Source organism: Talpa europaea (assembly GCF_964194135.1).
Source record: "Talpa europaea genome assembly, chromosome: 1".
In the NCBI taxonomy this organism is placed as follows: Eukaryota; Metazoa; Chordata; class Mammalia; order Eulipotyphla; family Talpidae; genus Talpa; species Talpa europaea.
Genome location: NC_140073.1, coordinates 4426258 through 4448845, shown reverse-complemented (window position 1 = coordinate 4448845; position 22588 = coordinate 4426258). Strand labels below are relative to the sequence as shown.

Genomic DNA, 22588 nt, shown 5'->3' with positions numbered 1-22588 from the left:
GGTGGGCTGATGAATGAGTCCTTTTCTGGGTGACCTGAAATATAGTCAAGCCTGGGGCTTAGCTTCAGTGACTCCATTTTGGGGCTGTTGCCTCATTTTTTAGTCCACTGAACAGATAAACAATATAAAATCTGTACCCACGTGGTGGAGTACTGTTTAGCTATCAATTGGCATAAAGTACGTACGGATTCACACCACAACACTGAGCAGCCTTGAAACCCTGAGGCTGAGTGAAAGAGGCCAGACACAGCAGCAGCAGACCGCTCCTGTCTCGCCCTGCTGCTTCCCTTAGCAGTGAATCTCACTAAATCCACCTGCTCTCCAAAAAATTAAAAGAAAGAAAGTCAGGCACAAACCACATTCTATCATTCTATTTATGTGAAATATCCGCAGTAGTCCAATCCACACAGAAAGTAGTTAGTGGCTGCCAGGGCCGGGGGAGGGGTGTGGGGTGGCTTGGGAATGGCTACCAGGTTTCGTCTGGGGGTGATGAACCGTTCTGGAATAGACAGTGGTCACAATGACACCACGTTGTAAATATACTTCAAGCCACTATCTTGGAGGCAAGTTTGCATGCTGTGGAGTCCACCAAGAATCACTGAAAGCAGAACTGGGAACAGATTTGCATTCTCCACTTTGTGTGGAGACCAGAAGATGCACAGAATGGTAACGTCTGTCAACCAGAACAGGAAGACAGTCGCTGAGTGAAAGAATTAAGCGACGAGGTATTATGACTTGAGTTGACTTACCTCAACGAAAAGTTGAGAAAATGCTGGGCGGAGCAGCCATAGGAACCTGATGTGATTCAGGGAAACAGGGCAAGTCTCCCTTCCTGCCCCATCAGATAAGCATTCCTACCTGCTGCATTTAACAAGTGTGTCTTCTTGCATTCTAAGGAAAAGGAAGACATCCCCAAGAGGAAAGTAAGGAGGTTAACTTCGTAGCAGTTAAGCATCAGGTGTTAACAAAGCAAGCTGGCGCCCACCCGGAATCTCCGTATACCTGCATCAAAAGGCCCTGCTGACCCTCGGCCATCTCACTTTTGTTTTACTCCTTTGAATAAACACCCCTGCATCCTGCCAAAGAGGACAGCGGGCTTTCAGACAGGAGTCTGCTGCCCCCCTCAGTTGGTCAGCAAATTAACCTACTTTCCTTCTCCTCACACTCTGTTTGCTTTTATTGGCTCAGGGAAACTGAGTTCGGTATCAGATGGACCCGGAGAGACAGAAGGTACTGTTCTCCTGCCGTGACCTCACAGCTTGAACTTGACTCCCTCCAGTCCCAGGACATAGCACTTTCTCCGGGCAGTGTGAGTCAGCCCCTCGGGAAGGTGTTCCAGCCCCAGCCAGGCCCTCAGGTGACTGCAGCTCTGGGCAACCTCTTGACAAAAACATCCTGAGAGATTTGAGTCAGAACCTCCCCCTAAGTTGCTCCTGAAATCCCAACCCGCTGCAGTGTGAGATAATTTTTTTTTCATTTAAATCACAAAGTTCTGCTGTAATTTTTACAAAACAGACTACTAATTCATCAGGTGTCGTTGGTAGGGAGAGCAGCAACTGGAGGCTCCCCTCTGCTTATCGGACCAGTGGGTATCCTGTCCTGTGGCCCTGCCGTCCCCTGGGGCCCTTGGGGTTCTGTGGAGACCATCCCCAGGAAGTCAGGGTTGTAGAAACTGAGGCAGATCCTTTTATTATTACAAAACGTCCTTTTTTCTAGTAACTGCTTTTGTTTTATTTTCATTTAAAGATTTATTTTATTTATTTATGCATACAAGAGCTGGAGTATAGGCCAGAGGGGTGTGTGTGTGGTGGGGGAGTGGTGAGAGGATTCACCAGAGACAGAGTGGGGAGCAGAACAGGTGGATCTACTGAAATGCACTGCTGAGGGGAGCAGCTGGGAGACAGGAGAGGTCTGCTGTACCATGTGGGTCCCCTCCCTGGCCATGGATCTAACTCCTGCTGCAGTGGCTGCAGATAGCTTCATAGTGCTGAGACTTTAACCCCTGTACCACCAGGGAGCCCCCCAGTGTTTATTATTTTTAAGCATATTTCCTTCCTTTGATTTTTCTTGTATAAACCCAAATGGTCATTTTATTATAAATATTCTTACCAAAATGTTCTAATGAAACTGAAAGCCTTTGCTTTTTCAGTGCAAAACTACACTCCAGATAAAGCTCCCGGTATCCAGGTTCCATCTCCACTATGGACCCAGACTCTCTGCCCAGCACCCCCTCTCTGGGTGCTCTCCACGCACTCGCTGCTGCCACAGTTGCTCCGTGGGGTCTGTTTCACTGGCAGGATGCACTCTCTTCATTCATTGAGATGGTGCAGTTTTTCCCTCTAACCTGTGAAAAGGAATGAATTAGAGAAATTAATTTTCTGTCTCTACCCTTCTGAGAATAAGTCCAACTGGGGCCTCCCTGGTGGCACAGGGATTAAAGTCTCAGCACAATCAAGCTGTCACCAGTCACTGCTGCACAAGTTGGATCCCAGACCAGGCAGCTGACCCACATGGCGCAGCAGACCTCTCCCGTCTCCCAGCTGCTCCCCTCAGCAGTGGATTTCAGTCACTCTGCCTGTTCTGTTCCCCACTCTGTCTTTGGTGCATCCTCTCACCCCCGCACCTCTGGCCTACACCCCCGTTCTTGTATGCGTAAATAAATAAATCTTTTAAAAATAAAACTGATTTTAAAAATATTCTTTTCCTGGTCCAGGATCCAATCCAAGTTTCCAAATTGCCTGTAATTACTAGATTATTCATTGTTGTGTAATAATTACCCTAAAATTTAGCAACTTAAAAAAGTAAACATTTATTATGTCGTAATTTCCGTGAGTCAGGAATTTGGGAGCTGCTTGGCTGGATGATTCTTGCTCAGTGTCTGAAGAGGTTGCATTTGTGATGGTCATGATGTCCACCAGGATTACAGTTTCAGTTCATCTGAAGGTTTACCTGGGACAGGGGGTCGGCCTTCAAGACAGCTCACTCACAGAGCAGTGGGACCTCCCTTCCTCACCATGCAGGTCTCTCTTGTGTTGCTGGAGGCACCTCATGACATGGCAGCTGACCGCTAGAAAGAGTAAGGTTGAGGTTGAGAAATCTTTTATGACCTAGCATCAGAAATCACACTGTCGCTTCCAGAGTGTCCTATTGGTACATGGGTCGGACTGTGCAACACATGTAGCATCATTCCAAGGCTATCTTGGAGGCTGGGTCCCACAATTGTTCTTTCTCCTTTGTCTCCTCTATCTGGGGCAATTTCTCGGGTTTCTATTCCTCCATGAACGCGATACATTGGCACTTTCTTTTTTTTTTTTTAATAATTTTTTTTTTAATAGAGGCATGTTTTATTTATTTATTTGTTTCTTTGTTTGTTTATACAAGCACTGGGTACAGTCAGAAGCGCGGGAGGGTGAGAGAATTCACCAGAGCCAGAGCTGGGAACAGAACAGGCAGACTGACGAAGTACACTGCTGAGGGGAGCAGCGGGCGGCAGGAGAGGTCTGCGCACCATGTGGGACCCTCCTCAGGTGGCCGGGGAGCAGCCGGGGATCGAACCGGCACCGCAGAGGCCGCAGGCAGCTTCGCAACCCAGCGCTCAACCGCTGCGCCGCCTGGGAGGCCCGAACGCGATACATTGGAAGAATGCTAGCCAGTTATATGGTTTACTGTGTGTCTGGTCACGGTGGCCCAGCTGAGGTGACACATAAAATTAACAGTCACAATAGCTTGTTTCTATCCATCCCCAAATAAGTCTATTTTATGGATATTAACACAATTTTTTAAGATCCATTCACCTATTGAAGGACACCTTAGTTGCTTTTTGTTTTTGGAAATGATGAATAAAGCTGATAGAAACATTTGTCTGCAAGTTTTTGTGTGGACTTATGTTTTTTGTTTTTTGTTTTTCCCCTGGACTTATGTTTTATTTACCTTTGGTAAATAACAAGGGGTGTGGTTGCTGGATTGTTTGGCAGAGTATGACTGGAGTGGTAAGAGACTACCTAATTGTCTTCCAAAGTCACCGCACCATTTTGCATTCCCACTAGCGCCAGCTGGGAGGTCCCGTTGCTCCACATCCTCCCGAGCACTGGGTGGTGTCAGTGTTCTGGAAACCCCGGGCATCCTCACAGGTGTACAGTGGCATCTCATTGCTTACATCTGCATTTCCCCAATTGCATGTGATGTGGAACATCCCTTTTTTTTTTTAAGATTTATTTATTTATTTATGCATACAAGAGCTGGGGTGTAGGCCAGAGGTGGCAGGGTGTGTGTGTGTGTGTGTGTGTGTGAGAGAGAGAGAGAGAGAGAGAGAGGATTCACTAGAGACAGAGCAGGGAGCAGAACAGGCAGATGACCAAAATCCACTGCTGAGGGGAGCAGCGGGGAGACAGGAGAGGTCTGCTGCGCCATGTGGGTTGCTCTCATGCTGCAGAGGCTGCGGATTGCTTCACGGTGCGGTGCTTAACCCCTTGGGATTTTTAAATAATTTTTTTATAGCTACACGCTTGTTTAGCTGGGGACAGGGTGTACTGAGCTCCCCTCTCTGCCAGAAATTGATTTTAAGGTTTAAAACCTCTCTGGTTCCCCTGGTTAATGTCTTCTTGTCACTTCTTATTTATTACATTTGTGCTTGCTCCCTTTTTTCTTGAACTAGTTGGCTAGTCATTTATCTGTTTGTTTTCCCAAAAGTTCAGGTTGAATTTCTGTTTTCTACATCAATTTCTGCTTTTATCTTTATTCTTTTCCTTCTTGTGCTTTCTTTTCCTTTACTTTGTCCTTCTAATTTTCTTTGAGCTGGGTATCCAATTCGCTGATTCTTATTCTTTTACCTTTATTGACAGAAGTGCTTTGTGCTATGAATTTTCTTCCCATCATTGCTTTAAGTGTATCCTCTAGAGTCTGCTATGCGGTATTTTCATTATCATTACTTTTTAGAAATTTTGTATTCATTTGTTTTCACTTCATTTTTTGGGTCTCTATAATAATTTCTCATTTTATGTATTCAGAGAATATTGTTTATAATATTTCTATATGATTGAACTCACTGGTGATTTCCTTGTGACCTAATATAGGATGGATATTTGTGGAAATTTTGCTTCTTTGGGTTCATGATTTTTGGGGGGTCCTCAGTTGATGTGTGTGGATATTATTCTTCGATTAAAAAAATAAAAGACTAGCTCCGTGTAGCTTCTTCTTGTTCATTTTCATGGAATTGGGGTGTCGTACAAGATTCCTAGTTTAACAGCACGCTCAGGTCAGCGTAGCAAAGCCCGGACACTTGCACGGATTTTTGTCTGGTTGGCGGAGTTTGTGTCCTCTGATTTTTGGGTTGTTGCTCTTTTGTCTTGGAAGACTGTTTTTTTTTGTTTTCTTCCCCTTCATCACTCAGTTGCCCGGGACCACCTCGCTCATTCTGACCTCCCTCGCGTGCCCTGGGATGAGGAAGGCTGACCCTCCAGGTCGCACACACGTCTCTGCGGCCTGAACGCTGGTCCCCGGGGTGCTGTCCGCGTGTCCTGACCGCTGAAGGGCGTAGCTTCGGCGGGGTGGGGGGGTCTGGGTCCCCCGCAAGACCACCTGCCCCGCCGCTCCTGCCCTCCTCTCAGCAGGTTCTCCCCCCGGGTGCGCGGAGCGCGAGGTGCGCACTGGCTTCAGGTGCGTTTTCTTTTTATTTACAGTTATGCTCTTGCAAGGGCGTTATCTCCTTGAGTTTTGCCGAGGGAGTGGCTTCGGCAGTTTCATTTCCCATTCTTGTTCTGACTCGTTTTGGGAGGCCACACGGGGCGATGCCGTGGTCTTCTAGGATGTCCCTCAGCGCATCTTTTTTGTTTGTTTGTTAAACATTTTATTTATGCATACAAGAGCTGGGGTGCAGGCCAGAGGTGGGGGTGTGTTTGTGAGAGGACTCACCAGAGACAGAGCGGGGAGCAGAACAGGCAGACTGACGAAATACACTGCTGAGGGGAGCAGCGGGTGAGACAGGCGAGGCCTGCTGCGCCATGTGGGTAGCTCCCTGGCCCGGTAGGTGAAGCATGCACACCCCCCCCCCAGGTATGACTCAGTGCTCCTGAAATTATGTTTTGTAAACAAGGTAAATGAGGAAAAATTGATTTATAAGTAAATAAACAAGTCTATTGATTATTTCAGCTCTCCAGGGGGCCAAGAGCTGGGGAAGTTGAGGAGTCGAGTTAGGGGACCATGCCACCTTTATCCAGGGAGGAGGCAGTGGGCAGAAGAGGGGGGTATGGATTATGGATATATTTTTGCCCTAGAACCTACAAGATTTAGTGAGGACATGGATGCTGGAGGTGAGGAAAGGGTAGTAATACACCCAGATACTCGTCCAGGAGAGTGAAGAGGCAGCACGATGAAATCTCACCCCAACGTAGACTACTGTGTTTTGCTATTTACATGAAATTTTAAAACAGTCAAAACTAACTGATAATGGTAGAAGCTAGAATAACAGTAAACCCTGGAGTGGGGGATACTGGGCACTGGGAAGGGGCATGATGGGACTACAGGTAATATGCTGGCCCTGACCAGCGCTGGTTACATGGGTGTCTTCTGAAAATTCATGAGATACTTGTTTCTGATCTGTGCATTCTTCTCTGTGGCCACTGTGCTGCAATCAAGAGTTTACTTAAAAACAATGGCTCCCAGGTTTTTTTTAAAGATTTATTTATTTATGCATACAAGAACTGGGGTACAGGCCAGAAGTGCAGGGGGTGAGAGGATTCATCAGAGACAGAGTGGGGAGCAGAACAGGCAGACTGACTGAAATCCACTGCTGAGGGGAGCAGTGGGGAGACAGGGGAGGTCTGCTGCGCCATGTGGGTAGCTCCCTGGCTGGGCAGGGATCGAACTTGTGCTGCAGAAGCTGCAGATAGCTTCCTAGTCCTGAGCTTAACCCCTTGTGCCACCAAGGAGACCCCCAGTTTTTCAATTGTTACTATTTTAAAGCAACTACTGGCCAGTAGATAGGGAAACTGAGGAAGGGGCAGGCTTGTGGGGGCAGCTGATGAGTTGTTTTCTCCACATGGAGAAAACACATGGAGATGTCCGAGGGGCAGCCAGGGGGTGCAGAGGAACTTGGAGGAGCGTGAGGGTGGAGGACCTTAGGAGCCTCTGGAAGGATTTAAGTCCAGTGGGCTAGAGGAGGCAAATCTTGGAGCAAATCTGGGAGCATGTGCAGAGGAAAGGGGTCCCGAAGTAGGCCTTACGCTTGGCTGCCCTCCACCTACTGAACCGTCATTCTGTGGCAACTCCCTGGCCTTGCTCACTCTGGGCTCATCTCCTCCGTCTTCCCCAGGTGGAGACCTGTGAAGCCCGGCGTCCAGAGAGGAAAAGATGAGCCAGAATTTAGAAGAAAATATTTGCAAATCACATACCCAACACATGCTTGCATCTAAAATAAGTATTATGGGGCCTCCCTGGTGGTGCAAGGGGTTTATCACAGCACTGTGAAGCTGTTCTCAGCCAGGAGCTACCCACACGGTGCAGCAGACCTCTCCTGGCTCCCCCGCTGCTCCCCTCAGCAGTGGATTTCACTAGATCTGCCTGTTCTGCTCCCCACTCTGTCTCTGGTGAATCCTCTCACCCCCGCTCCTCTGGCCTATACCCTAGTTCTTGTATGCATAAATAAATACATCTCAAAAAAATAAAATAAGTATTCTGAGTTCTCTAAACTCTAAATAGTCCAATTAACAAATGGGCAAGAGACCTGGACACTACAAAGAAGACACATGGATGCAGAATGAACGAGGGCAGCTGTACCACAAAATTAGAACAAACGTGGGGCTTAAGGGGAAGCTATTATCTCTCACAGTTGGGGTGGGGGGCGTTGTCACAGATCTAACGTGTGAGGTGACCCAGGCACCGACTGTAGAGAGTAAATGAGCCAGTGAAGGCACAAAGTTCTGCGGGGCGGAAGCTCAGTGGTTCCAGGCAAAGGTAGCTGCTCCTGCCTTGAGCCGCTAGCCAGGCTCCACCGGCCCCCGACGGCTCTAGGGAAGGGGAAGTCTCCCACCCGGACAATCTCGTCTGGAGCCCCTGGGTTTCAGGATTCGTGGATCTCAAGCAAACACAGACACACCCAGCGGCCCTTCCTCTGTGAGGCAGAATCGGTGGATTTCATGGCTGACCCATCGGGCACCGCCCAGGCCTCATTTTAGGGTTCACACCTGGGCTCTGCATTTGCAAAGAGGGGGATGGGACCTCTGCCACCTTCCAGGCCCCGGGATCCAGCTGGCCTGCCTTCACCCCTCTTGTAGGTGAGGAGCCACTGGGAGGCTCTTACCTTGGGGAGCCGCAGCTGGGAGGCAGGTGGCTGACTGGGACTGGGTCGCTGGTCCGTATGGGTGGGTATAGGTGGGTATAGGTGATGACCAAGGCCTCGCCCCGGAAGGGGCCTGATTGGTGGAGGCTCAGGGTGGGCTGGGGCCAGCAGGACTATATAAATACCCTCACCTGGGGCTGGAGTCACGCTGTGGTGGTCCCTGAGCTCGGTAAGGTGCGCCTGTTGATGGGCGCTTAGGTGCAGGTCTCCAGGTTGACTGAGGGGTGGTGGGCATCTTTTTCTCTCTGTAGTTTGAAATGTTTGAGAGAGCCCCACTCGCTTTGCTCTAAACTCCAGCACTTGCCTACTGACGAAGGTCCCTCTCCCCGGCCTCAGTTTCCCCTCTGTAAAGTAAGGGGTTGGCAGTCCCTTCAAGTCCGCAGCACTGGTCCCGGGTATAGGGCAGTTGTGGGTAGCGGGACAAGAGGCGTAGTTAAACTCTGGCCTTCGGGGTCAGACAGGCCCCACGACTCAGGCCGCGGTGCCGGCTGCTCCAGCCTGGGTGTTTGTGAAACGGGCCTTCCGGCGTGCCCGCCTGCCTCGCCTTAGCACAGCTCCAGGGACTTAGGAGCCCTCGCCGGTGCCTGTTGCTGCTGTTCTTACAGCCCTCTGGCCTGACCTGGGGTACCAGGAGGGTTCGGGTGCTGTAGCTTACAGGAATTCTGCCTTTCTGGCCTCCCCATCCCACATGCACCCCAGTTTCCACCTATTCTGAACCCCCAAGTCTCCACGTCCATCCCTCCACCTTCTGGAAGTCCCCTGTCAGAAGAGCCTCACCAACCCCTTTGACTTGTGGGTGCCTGGGGGTGGGTGCTAAGTCGTGGGGCTGCTCTCTCTGCAGGTCATCTTGCCCCACCCCACCTACCCACCTCCACACCATGTGAGATGAGTGACACTCCAGACTCTGCCACGGTCCGCGTGGCGGCCCCCCCGGTGAAGCTGGCGGACTGGAGTCTGGGTGCGGGCAGTGAGTATCCCCATTCCCAGCAGCACCGGGAGCTCCAGGTGTTCCTCGGTCTTCTCGGTGAGTCCACTTAGGGGACTGGCCTGTGGGGACTGAGAGTGAAGCAGATGTGAAAGGTGGGGTCCATGCAAGTCTGAGGTCTCTGTCGCTTCCCAGGCGATCCCATTTGGGCAGGTGTGTGTGTGTGTGTGTGTGTGTGTGTGTGTTGGGGGGATGTTGTGTGCAGGCCTTCGGAAGGTTCCATGCCACTCACCTTGGGGGGTGGTAACACCAAGCTCTCATTTCTCCTGTCCATCCCCAGAACACAGTTTCCTCCAGGAATTCCTCTCCAAAGATCCCTGTTTCCAGATTTCTGATAAGGTGAGGGGTCCGCTAGGGAGGAAGATTGAATCAGCTGTGCTCAAGCTCTGCCGATTCACTGTATCCTCTGACCTGGAGGAAGGCGCACCCCCTTCTTTGCAGGCCACCCCCCAATCATTCTGCTCTGTTTTTTCTACCCCCACCAGAGCTTCTTGGGTGTGAACGGACCTGGCACGGCTCTCCCCTGAACAGCCTGACTAACCTCTCTGGTTCTGCCCCTGCAGTATCTCCTCGCCATGGTGCTGGTCTACTTCCGGCGCGCCCACCTGGAGCTCAGCGAGTACACCCTCAGCAACCTGTTCTTGGCACTGTAAGTGGTGGGGCGGGTGGTGGCCCGGCGGCTGCTGTCTGACGGCCAGGGTAGATGCTTGTGGCCTCTGTCCCCTGCCCACCCCTGTGGCCAGGTACCTTGCAAACGACATGGAAGAAGACCTTGAAGACCCCAAATGTGTGATTTTTCCATGGGCCCTGGGCAAGGATTGGCGGCAGCGGATGACAGACTTCCTGCACCAGAGGGACAAGCTGTGGGCACGGATGGGCTTCCGGGCTGTGGTGAGCCAGCAGTGTTGTGAGGAGGTGAGGCCCAGGGGCATCCTGGGATAGGGGAGGCTGGACCTCCCACCCTCACTTACCAGCCACTCTACTCTTGCCAGGTCATGGCCAAGGAGCCATCCCACTGGGCCTGGACCAGGGAGCGACGCCCCCACCACAGTGGGGCTCAGAGGGGCTGCCCACAGGTCCGGGTCCCCCTCCCCCGGGGCCCTAGCCTCTCTCCACCCCACTGCTCCCTCTGTGGCTTGTCCCCTTGCCACAGCCGCTTGCCTGTCTTATCCAAGTGCCCTTCTCCAGACCCCAAGTGGCATCACCCTCCCTCCCAAGTGTGCCTCCCAGTGGCTGAAGATCCCTGGGGTGGGGGCTTCCTCCTCGTCCTGCCCCCTGAGCTGCACCTGGAACCAGGCGTCTACACCCTGCACAGTGAGTTAGAGACAGGAGCTGGGAGGTGGGCTTGGGACCTGGAGGCAGGGGTGCCATCTACTGAACGGGGCGGGGGGATGTTGGGCCTGGGGTCCGGCAGCCCTGGCCCAGCGCAGCTCTGCTTCCTTAGCTGTGTGAGCTTGGAAGTTTCCGCTCTGAGCCTCCGTCTGCCCTCCCCTCCCAGTCCTCCCGAAGCCTCCACCTCGCCCCAGGCACTGATGCTGGCAGGGTGAGGAGCTGCCCGCCTGCTTGCCTGCTGGCCCGGTGCTCTGCTGGCTGGGACGCCCGTGGCCCCAAGTCTTATCGGCCTCTGGCTGGCAGCGCTGCCCACTGCCCCCTCCTCCAAACCTGCAACTTGTACCCCCTCTGACCTCCACAACCTCCAATAAATTCGTGCCGCAGGACTGTGCGTAGACCCTGGCCTGGCTCCTTGACCCGGGGCGGAGGTGGGGAGATGGGGGCAGAGGGGCCTGCCAAGTTTAGGTGCCTGTTGAGCACAGATTGTGGCCACTTGCCCTGAGCCTCAGTTTCTCCTCTGAAGTCTCACTGATGGGCGATGAGATCGACACCATGTAGCCGGGATGAAGGGAGATGGAGGACATTAGAAGCCAAGGCAAGAACCACAAAGTACTTTTATTTTAATTTCTTTTAGATACATAATATATTCACATGTACTGTTTTGAATTTTGATTCAGTGCTTCCTACCCCTGACTCCCAGCCATCTGTTCTCTCTGGAAGCAACAGAAGTACATTGTGCACCAGCTAACGTCAGAGAGATTGGCCACAGGAATAGAGAGGCGACAGGAATGCCGAGTTAGGCTTCTTTGTATTGTGTGGACACGTCCGTAGAGCATATAGTTACACAAGCCCAGGCGGTGTCGCCGAGCACCTGGGCTGGATCTAGGGCCTCTGTCTTACACATAGGTGGTTCTTGGTGGTCTGAACCGTCCTAAACAGCATATGATTGTAATAGCTTGACCTTCCAGAACACTATAAACATATATAACCAAACATGATACAACACAAATATATGTATTTAGTTGTTGTTTGTTTCTGGCACCGAGCTCTTAAAACCCTTGAATTTCCTGAGTGATAAGGGTGTTTGATTATTTATAATGAGCCCCTTTTGATCAAACTGAGGTTTATGCTAATGTGACTCAGGGTAGGATCCCCAATTAGCTTCAGGATGGTCCTGAGAGCTAGTCCCCGGAAAGATCCATCCAGAGGGTGGGAACTATCAAATCTGCACCATCACCAACTCAGAAAGGGGGGTGCTGGAGATTCTGAGAGTTTCTGGGTCAGTCAAGGCTGGGAGGGTGCTTCCCTGGAGAAGGCATGGAAGCTTCACAGCCCCATCCCCATCACACCTTGCCCTACACTTCTCTTTATTTGACAGTTGAGTCATGTCCTTTATAATAAATGGGTCACAGTAAATAGAGCACTTTCCAAAATTCTGGAGAATTATCAAACTTGATGTGGGGGTCATGGTAACTCCAAATTTATAGTCATCCAGACATAAGTGAGAGTCACTTGGGCACCCCTTTGGTATCTAAAGTGGGGACAGTCTTGTGGGACTAAGCCCTTAATCTCTGAATTCTGCATGAACTCTGGAATTTAGTGTCAGAATTAAATGTAGTCACACAGTTGGTGCTGGAGAGTTGAGAATTGCCATGTAAAACATGTCTTTGGTGTCTGGGAGGAAAAAAAAAATTTGGTGTGAGAAGTGGTGTCAGAAGGACACCACACCAAATATGCACATAAATCTCACCCCCCTTTTTCAAAAAATCAGATGGAAGAGTTCATGGACCTTGTTGTATGTTTGTTAACATATTTTGAAGATAGTTCCTTACGCAAACACCCCTTTTGACAGCTGTATAGTATTTCTCTTAATTGATGTAGCACAGTAACAAGTTCCTTATTGTTTGCCATTGGTTTCCAGACTTTCACTATTCCAAACAGTACTATAGTCAGTGACTTTGTGAGAACATGATTACCCAAATAGAAAAGATACATGAATGAATTCCTAGAATTCCTTAACCAAAGGCCAACTAAGACTGTACTTTGATGACTTTTTCACTACTGTAGTCACTTTTATTTGTTCAAGGGCTCATATTAGAAATTAGAAATGTTAAACTGGGCCTCCCTGGTGGTGCAAGGGATTAAGCACTGCACTATGAAGCAATCCGCAGCCTCTGCAAAATGAGTTTGATCCCCGGCTGGCTAGGGAGAAACCCACATGGGGAGGCAGACCTCTCCTGTCTTGCCCGCTGCTCCCCTCAGCAGTGTATTTCGGTCAGTCTGCCTGTTCTGTTCCCCATTCTGTCTCTGGTGGATCCTCTCACTCTCCTGCATCTCTGGCACCCCAGCTCTTGTATGCATAGATAAATAAATAAATCTTAAAAAAAAAAAAAAGGTGTTAAACCGAGTGTGGGGTTCGACTCTGTGAATCTAAATTTACACAGGAAGATAAAAACCGACTGGATGAAAACTACAGGCTCGTGGTTAGTCACAGTGCAGTTTTGAAATGTGTACAACCGAGGACAGTCTCAGGTCTTTTAGATCCTTGCAGATGTCCCAGAGGAATCAGCACTTTTCTGAGTTAAGCAACCTCATCGTCCTTCAGCCTTTGGTTGGTAACACTGGTTAATCCTCAAGCATTCGGGACACACAGAAGACTTCATTGTCAATGCCATACACCCCTTCACCATTGCTACCAGATGAACTCTGGATAGATTTTTGAACATGGATTCAGTGAGGTCAGCCACACTGACTCCAACAGTCCAGCTGATGTATCTTTTTAGCTTGATGGCTTCGTGGGCATCTTCAACCACCATTTTATACACTTCCTGTTTTCACTATCATTGTCCACTTGATTTGTGGATTCAGTTCCTGGAAAGAAATGCCTGCTGTGGTCACCCCACTACACATGGCCACACTTGAGTTGCCATGGTCTCCTCAAACCCATCCATGGCAGCCACTGGGGTGAAAACTGAGTTTTTCAGCTTTGAGGTAGCAAAATGCAGGAGAATCCAGATTATACCCACTTCCAGTCACATGCTGCTTGGGTTATCCACTCAGTTTCCAAGTGACGTGAATTGGAAAACCACCATCACACACCATCAGGTGGGTACTGAACAATCTGAGGAAAAGTTCATTTGAAGACACCGACATTCCCAGCCCCAGACCGAGGTACTTTCTGGACACTCTCTTGGGTAGTTGCTATCTTGATCTTAGAATGGGTGGCCATAAAGTTACCTTTACCTACCACAATTTTAAGTGTCTGAAGAAATATGCTGCTTCGGTCACCGCTGAGGTCAGTTTTGCCTTAAGGCGAACCACAGTGGGCGGGGAGGACAGTGAGCCACTGGAGGAGACAGCCAGCTGTGTCTCCTCCCATTTTGATGATTTTTTGCCAAAAGTGCTTGGATAGAAGCTATGCCCCCACTGCTCTGCCCCACCCCCAACAATGCATGTTTTCCAGAACACTCGCCAACCAGTGAGTGCCAGGTTGTTGATCTTTGCCGAACAGCCAAGTGGAAAAATGGTCTCTTTGTGAAGCTCTAATATGTTTTCTTTTGGGGACGCTCAAGTACTGTTTCAGAGGCTCAAGAGCTGTTTGTCTTCTCTAATGAACTTTCTTGTCTTTTTGCCCATCTCTCCATGGGTTTTGGTATCTGATGGACATTTTAGGGCTTCTATAAATGAAAGACAGTAGCCCTCAGCAATGTCAACCATATGCATTTTCTTTACTTGATCATTTACTTGCATTTTCTTAATGAAATAAAATAAATTGTTCTGGGTTTTTGTGTCATAGTTAGAAGGGCCTTTTCCACACTGACATGACTAACAAGATCTGGCTGTATTTTTTTTTTTTTTCACACTTGAGTGAAATCTTGAGTTCATCTGGAATTTATTACACACCCAATTCCCTTCCATTTTCCTAGTGCCTATTTGGAAAATTCATCTTTTTACAACAGATCTGAAATGCAACTTTTATTATATACTAAATTCCTATATGCATTTGTATGTTACTAGATTTTTCTAACTCCCAGTGATCTCTGTGTCAGTACCCTCTTTAATTGCTATGGAGCTGGGTTTTTTTTTTTTTTTAAAAGAGGCATGAATTTTTATTTATTTATTTATTTGTTTGTTTGTTTATACATGCACTGGGTACAGTCAGAAGCGCGGGAGGGTGAGAGAATTCACCAGAGCCAGAGCGGGGAGCAGAGCAGGCAGAAGGACCGAAGTACACTGCTGAGGGGAGCAGCGGGCGGCAGGAGAGGTCTGCGCGCCATGTGGGACCCTCCTGCGGTGGCCGGGGAGCAGCCGGGGATCGAACCGGCGCCGCAGAGGCCGCAGAGGCTTCGCAACCCAGAGCTCAACCGCTGCACCACCGGGGAGGCCCTGGAGCTGGGTTTTAATATCTGCTAGAGTTAGTCTCCGCTCTTTGCTCATTTATCATTATCACCTCCAGATCCATCCACATGGTCCCACAGTTTTTTCTTTTCAAAAAGCTCATGGCTATTCTTGCTTATTTAGTTTTTCATATGAAATTCAGTTTTTCCAGCCCCTCTCTTCTACCCCCCCCCAAAAAAGCCCTTGTTAGATTTTTTTTCAGTTTTATGATGATATAGTTGACATACAGCTCTATATAAATTTAAGGTGCCCTGCGTAATGACTTGTCACAGATCTACACACACCCCTCAGTGATATTACAGCCTCTGTTCCAGACTGCCACATGACAGCCAGTGTTGCAAAAGAGTGAGTCACAGGAATTTTTTGGCTTCCTGGCACATATAAAAGTTAAGTTTATATTGCACCGAATTCTACTAAGTGCAATAGTATTCTGTCTACTTATATATCTTCATTAAATGTACATACCTTCATAAAAATATGTAATTGCAAAAATTGCATATGATAATTGCAACCATGGTTAGAGCCTTCAGTGAGTCATAATCTTTTTCCTGGTGGATGTTCTCATAAAAACACATTATCTTCAAGGCCCAAGAAAGTGAAGTGAGGGCCTCCCCGGTGGCGCAGCGGTTGAGCACTGGGTTGAGAAGCTGCCCACAGCCTCTGCAGCGCCGGTTCAATCCCCGGCTGCTCCCCAGCCACCGGAGGAGGGTCCCACATGGTGCGCAGACCTCTCCTGCTGCCCGCTGCTCCCCTTAGCAGTGTGCTTCGGTCCTTCTGCCTGCTCTGCTCCCCGCTCTGGCTCTGGTGAATTCTCTCACCCACTCGCACTTCTGACTGTACCCAGTGTTTGTATAAATCAATCAATCAATCAATCAATCAATCAATCTTTAAAAAAAAAAAGAAAGTGAAGTGAAATAAAAGAAGGGGTGCCAAGTGTTGTGAAATTGTTACCACAGTCAATTTGGTTAACTTTAAAAAAAAAAGATTTATTTTATTTATGTATACAAGAACTGGGGTATAGGCCAGAAGTGTGGGGGGTGAAAGGATTCACCAGAGAGACAGAGGGGAACAGAAGAGGCAGACTGAGTGAAATACACTGTTGAGGGGAGCAGTGAGCGAGACAGGAGAGGTCTGCTGCGCCATGTGTCACCAATTGAGGACTCCCTAGCCAGGGATCGAACTTGTGCTGCAGTGGCTACGGATAGCCTTATAGGTTGTATCTTAACCCCTTGTGCCACCAGGGAGTCCCCAATTGGGTTAACTTCTATTGCCTCATGCCACTACCAAAAATTCTTTTATCCAAAGAATATGAAAACAGTAGAAAAAAGATTCATGCAGCCCTACCTCCATAGCAGTACATTCATAACAGCCAAGGCATAGAATCAATCAGATGACTAGATAAAGACATTGTGGTATATATATACTCAAAGGAATATTACTCAGCTATGAAAAAAGATGAAATAGCGACTTTGGGTCCATGTGGATGGATCTGAGGTGATGATGATAAGTGAAATGTCAGAAAGGGAAAGACAATTACTGGGTGGTTTCACGCATGTGTGAAATAGCAATAACCAGAGAAGACCCAATGGCAAAGCACAGAGAAAATGGAAAAGTAAGGAGATTGAAAAGTCAGGAGGAGCGGGAAAGGCATATTGGCCCTAGAGCTTTGGTGGAGGGTGAATGTTGCAGGGGCACATGTTGAGGGGTGAAGCTGTTCTCCCCAAAATATGAAGTTTGGCAAACAAATGACAAATCAATAAAACTTGATATAAACATTTGTTTAAGATTTATTTATTTACGCATACAAGAACTGGGGTACAGGCCAGAGGTGGAGGGGGATCAGAAGATTCATCAGAGACAGAGTGGGGAACAGAACAGGCAGACTGACTGAAATACCCTGCTGAGGGAGCAGCAGGAGGTCTGCTGCACCATGTGGCCAGCTCCCTGGACTGCTGGGGATTGAACTCATGCTGCAGAGGCTGCCGATAGCTTCACAGTGCTGTGCTTAACCCCTTGCACCACCAGGGAGTTCCTCTTTTTCTCTTTTCTTCTTTTAAAAGAGATTTTACTTTTTGGATCAGTTTGAGGTTTATAGAACAATTGCTTAGAAAGTACAGAGGGTTACTATGAGCTCCCTGTTCTAAGTTTCTTCTGTTGTTATGATCTTGCTTTAGTGTGGTTTGTTACAATGGATGGACTGATACTTATATATTATTATCATCAGTATCCTACAGAATAGTTTCTGAAAGTTTCAGCGAGGTTATGAAAAGGTGAGCCAGGCTAAATTTCTCAAAGGCAGGGAAAATTTATTGCGCCCCAGGCGGACCTCAGGGACCCAAGATGGGGGTCAGTGAAGCTGCGCCCGTTGTCAGGGGGATGCAGGTTTTTATAGGGTGAGGAGAGGTCAGGTGGGAGACTGGATTCGTAGGGCAGGAAAAAGTTTGTAGGGCAGGAAAAAGTTTGTAGGGCAGGGGGAGTTTCTTTGTCTGAGAAAAGATTTGTAGGGAGGTGGAAGGTTCATTATCTGAATCCTCTAGGCAGGCTTCCGCATTCCTGTTCCCAGGTGGGCTACCTGGTGGGTTTTTGCATTCCAGCCTCCTGTAAGGACCTTTCCATTTCACTGCCCTAAAAATGTCCTGTGCCACCCTTTTTGGAACCAAGCTTAGCCAAGGTTTCGCCATTTTGTATATCCTCCACCTTGATATGTTAGTCCTTGTACAGCCGCATTCCGGAGATAGTTTCAATAGTCACACCCCTCACTCCACTTGGTGACGAAAAAGCAGACCACCCCAGCCACCAATGAGGGCAGTCCTGTCCATAAATGGGACAGCATCACTAACCATCCAATCAGTTTGAAACTATAACCATGTGCGCCAAAATGCCTTTGTAGTAGGCAATGAGTAATTGCCAGCTTCTTTCAAAATTCATGCCGCTTGTGACCCTATAATAGACCCCTGCTTCCTCTGTTCGGGGCTCTCAACCTCTGCCGTTGCATCGGTGCATGTCGTGAGCCCGGACTCGAGCCCGTAATAAACTCCTTTATGTTCTTGCATTGGCTGTCTGTGTCCTTGGGGGCTGCACTGGTCAACGTCGGGCACGACACCCTCCTCCTCCAGGCCCCTGGTAACTAGGATCATTTATGATCTCTAGTTTTGCCTTTTCTAGAATGTCATATAGTTGCAATCCTATAGTATGTAGCTTTTCTTTCTCCCCCCTCAAGTTTTATAGAGATATAATGGACAGTATGTAGTTTTTTTCCATACATTTGCATTTCCTCTGTCTTTCTGTAGCTTAATAGCGCATTTCTCTTTACTGCTGTTAAGGTTTTGTTTTTTTTTTTTAAGATTTATTTATTTATTTATTTGTACAAGCACTGGGTACAGTCAGAAGGGCAGGAGGGTGAGAGAATTCACCAGAGCCAGAGCGGGGAGCAGAACAGGCAGAAGGGCTGAAGTACACTGCTGAGGGGAGCAGCGGGTGGCAGGAGAGGTCTGCGCACCATGTGGGACCCTCCTCCGGTGGCCGGGGAGCAGCCAGGGATTGAATGGGCGCTGCAGAGGCTGCGGGCAGCTTCACAACCCAGTGCTCAACCGCTGCGCCACCGGGGAGGCCCTACTGCTGTTAAGTTTTAAGAAACTCCAAACTCTTTCATTCTCATCAGCAATGTGAGAGCTCCCTCTCCTCTGCATCTTTGTCAACACTTGGGATAGTCAGTTTTTAATTTTAACCCTTCCAGTTGGTGTGAATGGTGACCCTCCTGGTGCTTTTCATCTGAATTTCCCCCAAATAACCTTCTGAACATTCTTTCATATGCTTGTTTTCCATCCTGCAGGTCTTCTTAGATGAAGTACCTGTTCATTCTTATGCCCATTTTTATTGGGTTGTATTTTAAGTTGCCAAAGTTCTTTATTCTAAATACAAGTTCTTCATCAGACACCATTTTTGTAATTACTTCCTCCTAGCTGGTGGCTCAATTTTTATCTTTCATTGCCTTTTTTTAAAGATTTATTTATTTATTCATACAAGAGCTGGGGTATAGGCCAGAAGTGCGGGGTTGGTGGTGGTGAGAGAATTCACCAGAGACAGAGTGGGGAGCAGAACAGGATTGACTGAAATACATTGCTGAGGGGAGCAGCGGGCGAGACAGGAGAGGTCTGCTGCGCCATGTGGGTCTGCCTGGCCGGGGATCTAAGTCGTGCTGCAGTAGGTGCGGATTGCTTCATAGTGCTGATGCTTAACCCCTTGCACTACCAGGGAGGCCCCTCTTGCATTGGCTTTTGAAGAAACACAAAAGAGTTTTATTTTGATGAATTTCGATTTATTATTATTTTTTGGTTGTGCTTTTAGTGTTGTATTTAGGCAATCATTTTTTTTTAAGATTTATTTTTTATTTATACAATAGCTGGGGTACAGGCCAGATGCGCGGGAGGATGAGAGGATTCACCAGAGACAGAGTGGGGAGCAGAACAGGCAGATCTACTGAAATCCACTGCTGAGGGGAGCAGCGGGCGAGACAGGAGAGGTCTGCTGCGCCATGTGGGAATCTCCCTGGCCAGCTGGGAATCAAACCCACGCTGCAGAGGCTGTGGACAGCTTCACAGCGCTGTGCTCAACCTGCTGCGCCACCAGGGAGGCCCTATTTAAGCAATCTTTGCCAAAACCCAGCTCATTAAGATTTTCCCTATGTTTTCTTGTAGAAGTTGTATAGTTTCAGGATTTATATTTAGGTAAACAACCCAGTTTGAATTAAATTTTGATGGAGAGTATGCTAAAGAGTTATCAAATGCACCTACATCTCTCTTGCTCCTACCACCGGCCTAGGTTGAGCCATTGGTCTCCCTGTAATCTTTCATCTGGAGCCCAAGCTGCCCACCTCACTCCTGCTTCCTCGCCAACCATGCAGTCTCTGTCACTGTACCAAGCCGTGCAGCCTTTTGCCTCAAGTAGAAGAAAATCAGCTCTGCCACACCCCCTCCCTCCCTTTCTCTCTGCTCAGGGAATCCCAGGCATATTTCAGTTCCTCTGAGCCAGGAGAGTTCTGCCAGGGGGTCTCCTTGGCCGTCTTGCCTGAGCCCAGCATGCACCAAAGCCCGATTTCCCACCCTCTCACGGGCCACGGAGACACTCAATGTCCCTCATTTGGTTGGCGCCTTGCAGCTGTCTCAGATGGTTTGCCTTATAACCTTGTGCAAAGCCAGCTTGCTTTCCATTCCAGTGGCGGCAGGTGCATGCAGGTACCCAGGTCCAGGTAGTGGTACACACCCTGGAGCCGCAAAGTCGAAAATGGCATTCTGGGCCACTGCCGTCGATCCAGGCAATCGGATGTCAGGGAAGCGTTCCAGCTCAGGAAGCAGGATCACCCCACGTGTGGAGGCATCGGAGCACCTTCATCTCCCACCAGAGGGAGACGACATCACTTCCCCTGTAGGCGGTAAGGACACTTCCATCTATTTTGCACTTCTGAGATTCTGATTTCTTCAGGGGCTGTAAACAAGGAACAACCCAGTCATGTATTTTGGTATGATCCCCTGTCGGTGCTTTGCCTATGCCTTGCACGCTCCTACATGCTGCGCAGTGGACAGAGATAGCCCTGCCTTTCCCCAGCCACCCACCGCACCATGCCAAGGCGTCAGCAGTGCGAGCAGCCTGGGAAAGTGCTGGGGGCAACGTGGGTGTAATTGCTTCTCTTCTTGTTTCTGATTGAGCTCATGTGAGTTGAAGACTTGCAGCCTCACTGTGTTCGGAATCTTCAGAGTTGATTTGGGCCTTGGCAGATGCACAGCTACACCCGCCATCAAAACGTGATCAACATGGTATCAGGTGTCCCCAAGGGGCTGGGGATGCTGGCACTGCGGCGGTCACAGTTATGTGATGGGTTTGGCGAGCTGACAGGGACTTTGGATCTGTTAGGCCTGCAGTGATAAATTCCTGCACGGCCTCATCTCAGTGGAGAAGAAGAGGTGATGGGTGAATGGGTGTGTTGGAAGCCTTGGGTCACAAGACTGTACCTTGAACATGTCCCCCCAGCAGCAGGTTTCGCCAGCCCTGGGATGTTGCTTCCTCCCACGTTTTTTCCAAGGTACACTTGAACGGAGCCAGCTTCCTGTTGTTTGGCGCATAGCACTGAACATGGTTGGGTCTCTTGAGTAAGATTGGGAAAAATTCAGCCTCCTCTGAAGCAATCATACCAGAACCTGATGTTAGATGGATCATAGCACCCGGCTCCAGGAGATTTGGGGGCTATAGACTGGTCTAGGGGTTTTCGTCTTATGCCCCAGTGAACACAGTGCCCTGTATATATAGGAGGTGGTCAGTGCCCAACTGATGAACAATTAAACACAGACGTAGGCGTGACAGAGGTGTGAAACTGACTCTGGGGACTGTGGGACATGTTGGTTGAATTAAAGTACTTTGAGGGGAAGGGTGGCCTTGGTTACCTCTCCAGAGCATCCTCCTGTCACTGGCCCAGCTCCCCATGCTCAGTCACAAGGAATCCTTGCATTTCCCTGTTGGGGTACGTCCTCTAGCCTCAGGGCCTTTGTAGCTGCTGTTCTTTCTGCTCAGAATGTTATAGAGCAACCCCGATATTAAACGGGTTCCTGGCTGTGGGTCCTCACCCGCGCGCTTTAAAGGGACTTATGAATACTCTACTACAGACACACACAAAAGGGTTAATAAAAGGTTTATTTACAAGAGAAAAAGAAATAAGGAAAATGTACAACTCAGGGAGAAAATAGGGAAATAAAGTCTTTAATGCGTCCTACCCGATCCGACGACCTGGAAACCCAAAGTCACTCTCAGAGCTGGCCGGACACTGCGAGCTGGCCGAGAGCCCAAAAATGGGGGATCCCCAAAGCCCACGTGTCTGCCTTTTGTATCCACCTGGCTGCTTAACCCCACCCTCCGGTCCCAGCCACCTTCCCTTTGGTGGTGATGGGATTTGGAGTTCCCAGTGTCTTTGGCTTTGACCTGGGGTGGGGGTGGAGTCCACAAAGCCTATATGGAATTTGCTTTGGGACATCCTTTTCCCCCTAACAATTCCCCCCTTGGGGGAAAAGGATGTCCCAAAGCAAATTCCATATAGGCTTTGTGGACTCCACCCCCTAACAAGAACACTCTCCTCTATCTACTTAACTCCTACTGCCCATCAGGACTCAACTTCCTTAATGCCCCAAAACTGGGCCAAGGGAGCCCCTCCCCCAGCAAGGGTTGGTCGGCCTTAGGCTGGGTGGGTGCCAAGGCCTGCCAGTGGGCTGCTCACGATAGGACACACAAACGCTTAATGGCGAATGAAGAGCAGACAGCCCGGGAGCTGCTTCCAGCCCTGACTCAGCAGAACTCAGCCTCTTCCGCGTCCTTTTCTTCTGTAAACCCGGAGTGAGAGTGGGATCAGATCAGATCAGTGACTCAAGCTTTTGGGGTCATGGGGCCCTAAAACCCGAGGAAAGGTATGCATTGTGTCCCCAACAGCAAAACCTGCGCATTCATCCTATCAGCGCCCCGACAGCTGCTGGGCTCCCGGGGTCAATGGAAACCCC

General features: G+C 49.1%; 1 protein-coding gene across 1 annotated transcript; it reads left to right on the top strand.

Annotated features, from left to right (window-relative positions):
- Nucleotides 1-9220: 9220 nt before the first annotated feature.
- On the top strand, nt 9221-10867 carry SPDYC (speedy/RINGO cell cycle regulator family member C; the record flags this gene model as incomplete). The annotated part of the gene is given in 7 exon segments (XM_084252404.1): nt 9221-9359; nt 9601-9659; nt 9884-9969; nt 10064-10235; nt 10313-10654; nt 10656-10684; nt 10819-10867. Coding segments are annotated over 7 exon segments (876 nt in total).
- Between the last annotated feature and the right edge of the window lie 11721 nt (nt 10868-22588).